Consider the following 14,951-nt stretch of genomic DNA (forward strand, 5'->3'; position numbering starts at 1 on the left):
TATCGATTCCATTCCTTACTGCCACAAGGACTGCAGTCTCTCTCACAAGGGCTTTTGAGATATAAAAGTCACTTTGAATAACACCATAAATTCATTTAGGTCTGAAAACAAAGCTGCATGTTTGCCTCCTAGCACTACATGTGGTGCCCGTTTCTGCATTAATAAAATATCCTTTAGCTGTAAAACCACTCCAGGTTTATTAGCACTGGCAGGTTAAGTCCACATATAGGGCAGAAATAGAAGTGTACTCCAGAATACACATTTCCTCATTAACCCTGCACCCAAGTCTCCCACTCTCCCTGGTTCATCACCCAAAGAGCTTCCAACTACCATCTGTGTAGAGGCAGAAGTTACTCAAGTTCAGAGTTTCTCAGAACATACTTTTCAAGCACAGCAGGCAACAGTCTTGGAAACAGACAAAGTGGTCACATCTTTTCCCTCTGGAACTGCACTGAATTAGTATTTTGCCTTCAGGGAAATTTTTGAGCACCTGCTCTTTGAACAAACTGCTGTTGGATTGCATCAAGGTCAGTAGACTACTTGGCTGTTTGTTTGCAATGAGTTCTCCCACTTGCTGTGCAAGACCACAGAAACAAAACTTCCCCATCTCACCTGCATGAGCTCTGCAATGCAGACTGACTACTACACCATTTTACAAACCAGTACAAAAAGCTTGCAGATTTCTGCACAAAAGGAAAACCAGGAGAAAAGCTTTCTTCCCAGATACACACTGCTGGTTGGACTTCTGGGTCAAACTCCTGCAGAATACCTGGCGGCACTGTTAGGAGACCTGTTCTCTGTAGGGAGGGCTCTCCAGGCCTGTGACTTCTCATGGGATCTATATTTGGTAGCTCCCAATAGTCATTTAGTGCTGCCCTAGTCTTGACAGCCTCATCTTGTTAATGAGGTTAGTGCATCTGCTGCAAAGAGGAATTTCTACTTTTCAAACATTTCCTTGCAACCGAACCATTCATTTGCTCCACAGCTTGCAAAAAAACAGCTTTTCCAAACACCTTGGTGAAAAATCTGGTATTACATAAAGGCTCTATCTGCCTTAAATTAAGACGTAACTTTATTTCAATGCCTTAGAAATTCTGAAACTAAAAGAAATAAAGTTCATTTGGAGGGCTACCCTTTAAGATAGCACCTGCACTTCAGCTTGCCTACTTCCAACAGCTCCTGAAAGTCAGTGAAGCAGTAGAGGTTTTTCAGGCTATTTTTTCTTCTCTGAAAGTTGGGGCACTCAACTTCCTGAAACAGCTGGGAAAGGTCTCCATCCCTGGCATCACCCAAGTGCTGAGAAACTGTCAGTTTTAAGAGGGAAAAAATCTGCTTTCTGACACAAACTTTTGATTAACAATATTTTCTATTTATGAAATACCTTGTTGCTTTGTCTGAATTTTTCAAATTATGATCATTCTGGTAATGTTATCAGATCATCTGTTTCTCTCTGTCAAAGCAAGATGAATTCTTCTAGAAGAAATACTTCTGTTGGTATCAAATATCATAACATGCGGAGGGGGGAAGAAATCAGTATCTCCTTTCTTGGCAATAATCACATTCTTAAAGCAAAATATATGGAGAAACAGCCAAACATTTCTTGAAAAATACACTTTGTGATCAAATTATAAGCCAAAATATACTGGGTGTTTAATGTGGAAATCCATCAAAATCCAAGCACAAACTGTAAAATAGGAATATCTGCTGTCAAATTTCAGTAACATCAAACAAAACCCACTTGTTTTTGTTTCCCAGTGCTGAATTTTTCTATTCCCACTCAACTCTGCAAAATGCAGTCATCAACTTCTGGCTATTTTTTGCTAATATACAGACAAATGCTCAAATTGTTTCCTCATTTCCCCCATACATTGTAAATATCTTTACTTTTTAAAATCCAGAAATGAGGAATCAGAAGGGTTTTAGCACAATATAACTGTATAACACAAATCGTGCATCAACATGCTACACAGGAAAAAAGCTGTTGTAAGCAACACTCAACAAAAGAGAGGATGGCTTAGAGAATTCAGGAGGAAAAAAAGTGAAAGTGGTGAGCAACCTCAGTCTGTTTCCAGTTCTAAACTTAAGAATACCAAGTATTTGTTTTACCAATTATTTCCCTATGGATTGATCTCCGAAAATATATTAAGCACCCTTCAAGAACTAGCAAAATCCATCAATTAAAAGCCTTTTTCTCACGCTTAAAAACAAGTGTTTGATTGCCCATTTTACAAGTTCTGCAACAGTTCATCCAACAGAGAAAAGCCAGCTGTGAAATACTGCTGTATGAGAGGAGGGGAGTGAAGGGAGACAGAGCAGTCACACAGGCAGACAATAGCTCAAGCTTAGAGGAGAAAAGGGAAAGTGCTACAGTCAACATTTAATGGCTTCACTGGCCTCTGTAAAAGGAATCAGCGATCTCTGCTGCCTTAGTAAGCAGGTCCCACCCCATTAAAAAGAAAACCCATCAAAATTAACATATTTTAATTAGATGGAAGTCAAGAACAGAAGTCCCAACATGCTGCTGAGAGCTGTGTGCAGAACTAATTGTGCTCAGCAGACCCCAGGGACATGTTGGGCCACCCTGCAGCTAGGTGTTTAAAGCCACAGCTCACAACCTGGCCTTGGAAGACAAGAGTTACGGGCTTAGAACCAGTGATAGAGCATCGAGGAGGATGTCAGTAGCAATTAAGAAAACATCCTGCCATCCTCTCTTCATTGCTGAACAGCAAAGAAACCAAAAGAAAAAATACAGCACTAAATCAAGCCAAATACAGGAAATAGCAGGAAAAGGTAAAGAAGTCTTTTGCACAACAAACAGGTTACACTGCTGCTCTATATTAAACCAGCTTTTCCCTCCACAGAGTAGAACCTCTGATTTCACAGAGATACACACTGTGAAATCCAAGGATCACAGCTTCAGAGAAGGTAAGTGGATACTGCCCACTGGAGTTTACACTTCAAGGGTGCTGCCTATCTAGTGATATGACCTATTTTGAAGAATAACACCACTCTTCACTTATTTGCTTAATTCAAAGAGATAACAGACTCATCATTCATCATCTCTCAAAGCAAAGCACTCATGGAAGGTTCGTTATTCAGGAAGAATTTCTACTCAGTAAGTAGCCTGAATATAAAACCTACATACTGAGGATTTGCATCTCTACTGAATAGTCATCTTTGTTGCAACATAATGATTGTACAGAGTACTGGCATTTTCAGATCTGCTTATAAAAATGGAAGTTCTTTGGTTTGGACTTTTTACACAAATTCAAGCCCTCAACTGAAAAGCAAGCCATATCACAGCTCCAGGAATCACTACCAAGGTATGAAAGTGTTTTATTTAAATGACAGAAAACAACCCGGACCAATTCTGTATGGAAACAGGGAAAAGAAGGAAAATCTTAGTAGAACTGTTCCTTCTCTCAGAAAAGGTGGAAACATTCACCACCACAATTGAAGAAGGTATTATTTGGACATTTAAGTAATTTTGTTTGAACTTAACAACAGTGAAAAAAAGATGTGATGCAACTAGTATTAAAATGATAATTTGTTCACATCGTAGCATAGTGTTAAGATTTAACAGTCAACTGAACCTGCTTATCATCTAATGCATAACCTACAATGTGAAATGCATGCAGTAAAACTGTAAACTTAACCATGGGAAGTGATTTAGGCAGAAAAAGAAAACAGCGTTTTCCCTGCCAAGACTGCTAAGCTACAAAATTCCTCTCAATTCTACATTTTTATATATATACACACACCAATGAAAATAATACATTCAAATAATTACCAGTACTACAAAGAACTATTGTGAAAAGCGTTATTTTCCAACAGCCACAAAAGAAAAGGTTAACCTTCAATAAGTTAACCTTTGAAATAACAATGTAGTATACAATAATCTAATTACAGGTCACAACCCCTAAGTTACAACACTATGCTCTTCTAACTGTGTATTTGATACTGGTATCAAGATGTACAAGTCTTTCAAAAGAAAGGACCTAAACTTTGCACATATTTGTGTGTTATTTGCTGTACTTCACAAACTTTAAAATGGCTTCTTTGTTAAGATTTACAGGCTCTTTTTATCATATAAACCACAGCACATGTATTAAAAACATGAAATACAGTAACATGTCAATTCAAAGCATTTGTCAGCACACTAAAACAAAAACTAAAAAAAAAAACTAATAACAAAAAACATTTGGTATTTGTTTGGATAAATTATCTGTGGTTTCATAACAAGAAAGCTAAATAATCTAAATCTGTACAGATAAAAAAAAAAAGTCAATATAAATTAACACTTAACATTCTTAATGCTTCACAGCCAGTCAGAATCTAGAACTTCAACAGATATTTCAAAATAATCATTATAGAGTCAGTGGTCCAGGACTTATTTAAATTGATGCACAAAAATAAATGGAAGCAGCAAGTCAAATGAAGAGCAGATGGTCACTCTTAACATTTATCCTCCAGTCCTTTTATTTCCAGTGTGGAAAGAATAAAAGAACATTTATCACAATCTGCACTGGAAAACAAATACTACAAATAAAAATAAGTAAATAAATAAATAAAAGTTTCTCAAGTAATTTGAAATATTAACCCAGCAACACCGTACATAGAGTTAACAGCTGTCAGTTTCATCCTTCTAGCAAAAAAATAGGGGGAAACTGTACTTATATTATGCTTTGGGAAGGGTCTACAAATATAATGATGCATATGTTCTCTCTTCTCTCAGCCTCTTTCCCACATCATTTAAGCTTTCAGGTCCATTTTTGTTGTCTCACATGAAACCATGCATTTTTAACACTAGAAGGTTTACCCTTTGAATTAGCTACCAATGCTCCCCTAATGTCAGCTCTACAATTGGGAACACCCTGGACAAGTGACCATCTGCACCATCAGCGCACTGACAGACTGAACTTTCCTACTTCAACTGGCTGAGCCAGCCACAGACCTCCTGTGGTTCAGACCCCTGGCCTGAATTTCCAGCTGTTCCCCAGCTAGAAAATTGCATTTTTTTGAAGGACAGGACTGAAAAGCATTCTGAATTTCTGACAGCTGCAGAGAACCACATTAATTACCTAAACTGGTCGGAGTGAATGGGACAAAGAGCTAACACCTAGTTAAGTCTAGGGCAAACAGCTGCTACTGAAATGCAATTTTGTGCTAACAGGAGGTCCAGCCCCGTTGACATTTCAGGTGGTTACTTTCCTTAAGCGTAGCTGTGTTCTAGCCCACTGTGAAAATGCTTCCAAAAGAATGCATGCAACAAGGTAAGTGAACACTAAGTTCTCCATCAGAGAAGTAGTACCAGGTGCTCATATTTTTGTCTTTGCAGGAATACTACATCATCTGCATTCTCCCCGTCATTGGTGGTCAAGGCTTTGCAGCAGTGGTCCTGTTATCCTACTTACCACCTGTATTGCAAGGAAAAGCAACATTGGCTTCCATAAATAGCTGATGGAACTCGCAAGCAGAATTTATGTAACATATGCCAACACAAAATGCTGTTCATTGTCTCCCTCTTTCACTGTGTACCATTGAAATGTGTTTCATCTGCTGCATATCTATTGGGGATGTTCAGGGAGAATGTCAAAGGCTTAAAATTCCCTCTTCTCTCTCAAAAACCTAACACATCAAGCATTTGTAAAGCAGAGACCCCCACCTCATTCTTATTTCCCAGGGACTACGTATGTCCCTGGGCTTTTAGTATGTGATTCTACTATGAATGCTCTCCACACACCTCCAGCACATGCGGTATACATTGAAGTATATGGCATGTGCATAACATAATTAAAGGCTACTGCCAGAAGACAGTACATCCAGTTCTTGCTACAGTTACTTGATCAGAGCTCTAAGGTAATGAAAAGGCATTTTAACATGAGTCACAGAAGCAAAATACCTGCCCCCCTCTAAGAAATGGAGATTGATCAGTTACTATCCCTGAAATGCCATTAGGAAAACGTGTGATATAAAAGAAAAAACAGTCCTACCTTTCTTCCTATGTTTATAAAGTCAAATACACTAACGAATAGTTGTAAGGTAGAGATGACTACTGAAGAGTTAATTTAACATTTACATTTGATGTAAACAGAGGACAGATAGCATTTTTTTTTTTTAATGTTCATGTTATTCCAACAAGAAAAGCATACAGCACATAGAAGATTAGAGATTAGAAAAGGGTACTGAAGATCATTTACTATGCCTATTCTGAAGTGTTTCCATAGCAGCCGAAACAATTATTGAAACAGATACTCCAATTGACAGGCAAAGAAATAATACAAAAGCTATGCATCTGAAAACAGTTCACAGATTTGAAGAGTTATTTTTGGACTTTTCAATTAATTTAATCATCAAACATCACCTACTTTCTAATACATCACACAGGTCTTTGTAATGATGTTCACAGCAACACAGAAATTTTTCAGAGCAAGGAGATTTTTAGAATGGTGTATTTATGACAGACAGTGCATTGATTGCTGTGGCTTCATGTCACAGAAAATATAAGGTGTCCTATATCTGCTTTGCAGCACAAAGATTTCCATAGCACTAAGATTCCCATTTCTTTCCTCTTTTTTATTTAAACAAAATAAAAATATAACAAATTAAATATTTTATCATTTTATTTATTAGTTTTTATTTATTTAATCAAACCTCAAAACAACCTACATGTGTTCATTTTCATGCTGGGTCCCCTCCCCTACCCCCCAGTTTATGACAGAATGGCATTTTCAGTGGCATTATGAAAAGGGACATTAATTCCTGCTTCTCTAGGCAGTCCCACTGAATAGCCATCTTCCATATCCTCCATCTAAGCTCTCCTAAGATGCACCAAGTTAAGTCTTAGATTCAGTTTTTAGAAATGCTAGCAATTATGTCTTTAAGTCAGGCTTTTTGGCCTCATCTGAGAGCCATCTACAGACCGCGCTGTTAATGGATTAACTAGCAGGCATCATCACCACTGCGTAAATGTTAGTGCTCTTTCCCTGCATTCTTTATATAAAAATACAGCATCATCCATAACCAGTTTTTCTTTCATTAAAGCCATGAGTTCTCAAGAAGAACAGAGGCAAGACTGTTTTGATAGCAGTAACCAAATGGCTTTCCATCTACCTGCAGCTTAGTTACAAAAATCTAAAAGCCTCCAATATAAGTGAAGATGCAACACAAAAGATACTAAGCACCAATAAATAATAAAGATAAATAAAGATAAATAATATCTAATAAAAGATACTACACCAATACTTATGTGAGCGAGAAGAAAGGAAGATTTCTACTGTAAGACTTCTTTTCTCCATGCATCAGTTCTGTTTACTAGATTTCAGATGTGCAGACATGTGGTGTCAGGTCAAGAGGAAGTAATGACACCATTTATGCTCCCCCCTTCCTACGGGAAATCACCCCACAGCAACAGAACCAGGCAACTGCCACTCAGCTCTATACACAGATCCAAACTTAATAGCATCTCACATTCAATACTGGGCCCTGAGGAGCTTGTGGGTTTAAAAAGCCATCCAGTGCATTATTCTGTTAGAAAGAATACTTGCAAAGTACATGATTCTTGCTTTAAGAGTGATTAAAAAAGAAGCATCATTAAGGAACTCTTGAAATTTCATGCCAGAAGCTGAGAATAGAAACTATTATCCAGGAGTATCTACAACACTCATAATAAATTTTATATTTGTACAGTCATATAGAAGACAGGTTCAGGAAAGCTGCAGAAGACTTGCAAGTGAAAGACTACACTGCACTGTAGGACAGGCTGGTGGTAGTCTAGTCCAAGGGCTGAGGACATGCAGTAAAAGAATGCAAATGCCCCAGAAGGAGGTGGGTGTTGAAATGCTGATAAAAAATAAAAGATGCATCTGGCCATAATACTGCTGTACAGCCTAGAGACAGGCAAGCTGAAAAGGGACTCGGAGATCAGGATAGATCTCTATGATGTAGGATTTATCTTTCCAACACCACCACCAGCCCTCACACATAAGAAAAAACTGTGACCAAACCTGGTATCTTAGACAGAAGTTTCAGAGTTTTAGCTTTTCTTGAATACTAAAAAAATCCAAAATGTATCAAGAAAAACTTTTTTCTACATGTATAGCTGAAGTTTTCCCCTCAGTCACATCTTTTCTGTTACTTCTCCATAAAAACAAGTAGAAGCTAGTCTTTAAAATCTAACTTTTCAGTTATTTCTAAGTGAAGTCTTAGCAGCCTAAAAAGCTGTAGTTACACAAACATGTTAAAAAAAAAATCCTTTTTCCACTGGAAAAAGAACCAGGGTGTAATGTTAGCAGGTAGCAAATAGAGTGCATTTTAGGGATGCCAGTATGTCCTTAAACAAGTGCTTGTGAACACAGTCAGGAACGTAGTAAAGTCTTCAGTAATTATCTACACACCTGACTTCCTGAGTAAGCTTCTCACTGGTCATAAAGCCCACACTTGTTCCATAAAATTTGAGTTGAAATGGAGAGAAACCACTACTAGACTTTTTTTTTTTTTTTTTCTTTTTTTGGTGGTAATGGAAAAGATGCTACTTAATTCATTGATCTTAATCAGTCCTGTACCACAGCTTTTGAATATTAAAGCCCATTCTGTTTCAGGCCCTAATCCCATAAATCTAGAGCTGCAAAGCCCAGAGGAACTTTACTGATCAACTTCTATAAATGGTGCAACGCCTCTTTCAGTTTTTCTAACTCTCAGTGTGGGCGTTACTTTTTGTGAAAGAAAGGGGAAAAGCTTGCAGAACAGATATGCAATTCAATAGAACAGTTTTTAATCCTCAAAACACTGACAGCTATTACGTGCTCCGGAGTCCTCCATTAGTCTAGGGATTTCAGTGAAAAAAACACTGAATTCTTACCCTGTCTCTGGACAAACGAACTACAGCCACCACTTTCAGAACACTTACAGTGTTCTGAACACACTGGCAGCCTGGACTCCGTTTGAAGGTCAAATTCGTGCAATAGTGCTCCACAGCTTCTTTACTGAACCAAGCTCTACTTCCATATAGTTTCAAGGACTAAGACAACTGTCATTACTTCATTTTCTGATTCTTCAAAACCACATACAATCTTAAATAGGCTGTACAGCCGGAGCTGAATTCTGATAAATCAGAGTATAACCTTAAGCAAAATATTTACTGAGCTTATCTACATAGACCTTTGTAAGTAAATCCTTAGCATGCTGATAACATTCATCAAGTCTTCTTTAAAAAAGATTTGTGCTGAGATATTAGGACTGCAGCAAGTTCTGAAGGAGATTTGAGGAGAGGAAATATATTAGCATATCTGGCTCCTCTGTAAGGCAAAGGAGGCCTGATAATTCTGCTTCAAGTATCTCTAAGGTGGCTCTATCACTTCTGTATTCACTTGTAAGAGTCTTACCCTATCTCTTCAGTCTTTTTTAATCAGAAAACATAGGGTTGCCAAATTCCAGATTTCACTGAAATGATGCCAATATAGAGAGCTAGTTATTAATATGAAAGGCACCTTACAAGATTCAGAAGATATTTTGAAAAAAAAAAAACACTCTCTCTTTCACACTACTAGAGATTAACGTACACAATTTATCAGGCTGTTACACTTGTTATTAGCAAATACCCCTACCTGCTTTCACAGAACAAGCTTAATGGCTGCTGATTGAGTTAATAATTTAATCTTCTTTAAATTTCAAGTGTTTTTCAAACTTGCATACTATTTAATGGAAACTTGGTTTTCAAGAGGGAGGCAAAGGGTCAGCAAAAAAGGACAGGTGTCGAGTATTTAGGAGCTTGGAGAATGAACGTATGGCAAAACCCGAACCCTGTAAATGATCAATGTAAACCGTGCAGTTTCCCTCAAGAGAGGAGGATACGCAACGGGCTCCGAGGATGCTGAAACACCCACAAACGTGGCCCAACTTCACCAAGTAGGCAAACACAAACACGGCACCGTTCCTTCCTCATTCCTCCAGCAGAGCGGCAGGAGGGGAAAAGTTCAGTCCCGGCACAGTCCACGCATCCGCCCGAGCCGCGGCCCCGGGCCCTCGCCGCCCCCTGAGGCGCTGTCAGCCCAACCGTCCCCAACGGCCGGGTCGCCGCTCGCGGACGGAGGGCGGGCGGAGCCGCGGGGGCCGGGCCGGGCTCCCGGGAATGCCTCGGGCGCTTACCCGGGACGCGGCCCCACACCCGGGAGTCCCTCCCCGCGCTGGGGTAGCGCCATGCGGAGGGCCCCCGCTGCCTCTCGGACAGTTCCCCTCCTCCCCCGCGGCAGCGAGGTGGCGGGGGTGTTTTAAAAAAAAAAAAAAAAAAAAAAAGGCAACGTCCCCACAGACCACCACGACGGCGGGCGCAGCGCGGCCTCGCCTCAAGACCGCCCTCGCCCCGCTCCTCTTGCCCGCGCCACAGGTGCTGCCTACGGAGCCAGGGGCCGCCCCTGCCTCCTGCAAGCCGGAGAGCAGCGAAGCGATAGGCATCGCTCCCCCGCAGAAGCTCTGGTCTCCCCCCCTCGACGCGCCGTGGTTCCCCACAAGACCGGCGGTGCCGTCGGGTGCGGTCTGCGGGCAGTGACACCCCCCCCCCCCTCCGCAGCCGGGGAGACACAGCGGTAGCGCCCCACACCACCAGAAGACCCTCCTGGGAGACCCTCCTAGGAAAGGCGCCACTGAAGGCATCGCTATAGGGAGCTGTTTTCTGGCAGCGGGGGGGGAGGAGAGCCGGTGCCCGCCTCCACGCTCGCTCCGGGGAAAGGGAAGAGGGATGCAGACGGCTTCAGCCAGCAGGAAGGGGGCGAGCGGAGCGGCGGTCATGGCGGAGAGGCACGCCGCGCACCTGGCAGCAGGTGCATGCAGGCGGGGACGGCGGCGAGAACGCCCGGGGAAGAAGAAACTATCAAGGCTTGCCCGGAGAACGGCTCATGTCGTGCAGCCAGGGAAGGCAAGGGAAGGGTGACGGGGGGGCTGTACGGGACACGCAGGTGCCTGTCACCAGGAAAGAGGGAACGATGCGGAGGAGGAAAAAGGGTAGATGCAAGCCCTGTTTTGAAGGTAAGGGAGGCAAGCGCACGTTACTCACCGGCAGCTCCACGTTGACTTCGGTCCCGTCCAGGAGGAGGACGCGGCACTGCAGCACCGGCTTACTGCCGCCGGCCGCCGGGATGTGGACAGGGGCTGCGGCGCTGTGCACGACCCCTCCTCCGGGGTGCGGCGAGGAGGGAAAGCCTCCCGAGCCGACGGCAGCGGCAGCTCCTCGCAGCCCCCCGTCCCGCTCGTCCCCCTCGCCGCCGAGCCCTCCGCGCCCGGCTCCGCGCCCGGCTCCTCGCCCGTAGCGCTGCATCGACCGCCGGCCAAAGGTCCTGCGCAGGAACCGCAGCATCCTGGGGGCGCCCTGCCCGGCCGCTCACACCCCCTAAGCCCGCACCTCCGCGCCCGGCCCCGCGGCGCCTCCCAGAGCAACGCAGCAGCGCCGCCCGCCGGGAAGCCAGCCCGGGCCGGGCGCCGGCCGGCCCGCCCCTGCCGCCTGCTCCGCCCTCTGCAGCACCGCCCGCCACCGGCACGGCGGGGCGGGGCGGGCCGCACGGCGGCTCCTCCTGCCTTCCTTGAGGCGGGGGAAGGTGACCGGCGGGTAGGGGGAGCTGCTGAGGCGGGCGACGGGAGGGCACCTGTGGTGCCGGCTGTGGTGGCGGTGGCAGCGGCGGCGGTGCAGAGGGGAGTCTCGCTCTCGGCCCGCCGGATCCCTATGCCTCGGCTCCGCAGCGAGCCGTGGGGAAGCGCCGAGCCGCGCCGCTCCTCCAGCAACTGCCCCGGCTCCGCGGCGGATGGGACGACCGCGCCGACCGTTGGGGCGGCGTCTGCGCGGTGGCTGCCCCTCGCCACCGCCCCCGGGACGGGGAGGGGAGAGGAGAGAAGCGGCGGGGCCGCGGCGCCTCGCTTCCCGTCTCACCTGTGGGGCGCCGGGTCTCGCCCGGTCTGGTCTGGTCTGCCGGGCCCGCGGGCTCCGGGGCGCCTTGTTCCGCTCCAGGTAGGGGGGGACTGTCCGGCGGGACCCGCCGCCCAACAGCTCACCCGAGAGACGGAGGCGGCCCCGTCCTTCGCGAAGAGCTCGCTACTCTGCTCCCTCCCTGTCTCCCCTCTGGTCTGCCGCATCCGTTCATTCGAACGGGCGGGCGGGAGAAGGGATGGGGGAAATTAATAGCGAATTAAAAGACAACGAGGAGGATCAGAGAACTCATGAGCTCGGGTTCAGCCAGGAGGACGCGTCTCCTCTGTGCTGGGGGAGGTCAAAGCGGCTGGTCCCGTCTAGAGGGGGCGGGGGGCCGCTTCTCCCGCTGCCACCTGCGCCCCTTACACATAAACACACCTGCCCAGGTGTGAAAGTGCCCCCGTGTTTGCTTTTGCAATCACCGCGGTCTGGCGGTCTGAGGAAAGAGATCTGAGGACGCAGTCCTGTGGAAAAACCAGGCTCTCCGGAGCTTCCTGGGGTTTCATTCCTGCAGCCATTAAGCGAGGCTGAAGTACAGGTTTATTTAAGGGTCATAGCAAATCCATAGGTAGAGACACTCTCACACGCAGCCACTCTATCAATAAGTTAAATATTTATGTACTCTGGTTCGGATGGGAGCATTTTTGCTGAATTGCCATAATAAAATCCTGGATGTTAATCATGTTGTTGCAGAAACAATCAGTGGGACTAATTCTCACCCCATGCTCAGATGTGATCTAAGGGACTATGAACTGAAATAATTTGCTGCTTCTGAAGTTTTTTTTCTGCTGTGGATTTATTTCCCTTAACCTTGGTTACAGGCCGGTTTACACAAGTGTTGTCCTATTAGGTATTCAGAAAGCCTGCCAAAATATCTCAGCTTGTCATTTTTTTATTGAGACTTGGTAGTATTAGGTAACTGCCTGCTGCTTCTGCATCATTTTCTGTGTTTCTTCAGTGCACCACATCAGGTCTCAAAGTGTCTCATCAGCCAGGACTGTCACTAAACTGCATGATCTTTGACAGGGGTGTATCCACAGCCCTTCTGCACTGTATAGCTGCACAAAAGAGCTTTTGTAGACACTGAGTGGAAAGGTGCTAATCTTAGACACTTATTATAGATACTCTTTTTTTTTTCTTTCTTTCTGATTTTTTTACATTAGGAGCAGAATTTCAGTTGTCTTGCAGATCCTGAACTGTGCAGCATACCTTGGGTTTTTTTTCCACTGCTTTGAGAGCTGTGAAGATGTCACAGTCTCATGAAGCTCATTTGCATACCATAAGCAACACAAATGATCTTTAGATTGGAAAAGCAGCAGAAATACTGTTGTCCCTTGAGGGAGCTACAGCCGTTCTAGTGCAAAGAACCAAAGGATGGAAGGGAGGTCTGTCATGGCTCAGGACTGGTCTGGCAGAAAACTGAGCAGGTCTTTTGCAGTGCTAAAAAGCTTCTTTACTCAGCTGTGAGACTTCAGTCCTTTGTCTCTTTCACTATTTGGCATGGAAACAGAAGCCTGGTAGTTTTAAATGTGTAATTCTAGGATTGCTTGTCTTGCATTAGCAGTATGCATGATACAGGACAGTGGTCATACCAGAGAGGCAGTCTTGTGTGTATGGAACAGTTGTAGAGATGCTGAGATCCCATTACATCTCGTGTTAAATGATGTGAGATAAAGCTTATGGTATAGGATTTTCTGGGAGGAGCTGGTGGTGGGAGGAAGTAAAGCTGACTCCTTAGTACCCAGCCTCTCTTGGAGTAAAACAATTCCACCATTATTTTGTCTCACATTACCAGCAGAGCTATCTTTAGCCCTGAAACAAGAGCCTTGAGCAACTAAGGGAGCTGAGGATTCCATGATATATTTATTGCAGGATGAGAGGTTTTTAAGCTAGTATTTGCATTTCAGTTTGCACTTTTACATCCCACCTATCTACATTCCCTCTTCATTTTCAGGTAGGCAAGCCCTAAAGTTATGTGGTTTGTTGGTACCTCTGTCTTGCTTTTCCTCCTCAGGGTGCCTGTTACTTTCTTGCTTTCCATTGAGAGGTACAAGCGGAAACTGCTGTGGTCCCCATTTGTGCTATAGTTAAGGGCATTACTTGTAAATATTTATCAAAATAGCTCTGTACTGCAACATCTGCCTCCCAGTCTCCTCTGGGAGTCATGAATTGATCTCTGCCAGAGGAAAGGTGATGACCTGGGTGAACCATTTGCACTAACCAATATCACAGTTCTTGCAGCAATCCCTGCAAGTAACCAGCCTTACCAATGTTTTTGCCATGATACTAAGCAGTGTGTTAAGTGGGACAGTACCAAAATCCTTAACTGATATTTGTGTAGTAGCAGCAAGATGGGGGAATCTGTCACCATTGGAGACACTATTGCTGGTCATGGCTAAATAACTAAATAAAAACAGCATAAACACTTTATTTGCTCTTTCATTCAGAGTATTGGTTTTGTTCAAGTCTTGTCTGATTGCTTTTTGGAAGCTTCGTAATGGTGGCAGCCACCTAATGGGTATGGGGAACAAACCACCAATAATTCCACGGAGGACACTTCTCCTACACCTCCTGCAGGGTAAGCACACACTACCCAGACATCAGAGACTTCTTTCTTGTCTCTACAATCACATTAATGGATTTTGCCTGGCCTTCCAGTTTTTTGCTATCTGTAAAGGAGAGATCTAAATTTATTTTTCAGCTAAAGTTTCTTGTTTCAGAGTTTTCAAAAAACGTTATCTTTACCTAGTAACTTAAACAGGCTTGTATTTTACAAGTTTCTGTCAGGGGATGTTTTATTACAGTCATTACTAAAGGAAACAAATGAAAGGATTCAAAAAACAAGTATTGGTGTGAACCCACATGTCTGTGTTAATACAACGATGGGAGAAAAAAGAAACTTGAGAAGTTACAGCATACTCAGGCTTTCAGATATTAATTTGTTGGTTTTGTTTGCTAAGCTTATAAATGAAAGTAAGGTTTTTTTGCCAAAAAA

At 43.9% G+C, this 14,951-nt stretch overlaps 1 protein-coding gene across 2 annotated transcripts in view; it reads right to left on the reverse strand.

The window, feature by feature from the left end:
* Positions 1-11,478, reverse strand: part of EPB41L4B (erythrocyte membrane protein band 4.1 like 4B) — a 176,166-nt gene extending 164,688 nt beyond the window's left edge. For both annotated transcript variants that reach the window (XM_071736818.1, XM_071736817.1), the window contains exon 1: positions 11,051-11,478. In XM_071736818.1, coding sequence (XP_071592919.1) covers positions 11,051-11,350 — 300 coding nt within the window. In that variant the 5' untranslated portion in view covers positions 11,351-11,478. The remainder of the gene's footprint in view (positions 1-11,050) is intronic.
* Between the last annotated feature and the right edge of the window lie 3,473 nt (positions 11,479-14,951).

The sequence above is a fragment of the Heliangelus exortis genome, chromosome 2 (assembly GCF_036169615.1).
Source record: "Heliangelus exortis chromosome 2, bHelExo1.hap1, whole genome shotgun sequence".
NCBI classification, from domain to species: domain Eukaryota; kingdom Metazoa; phylum Chordata; class Aves; order Apodiformes; family Trochilidae; genus Heliangelus; species Heliangelus exortis.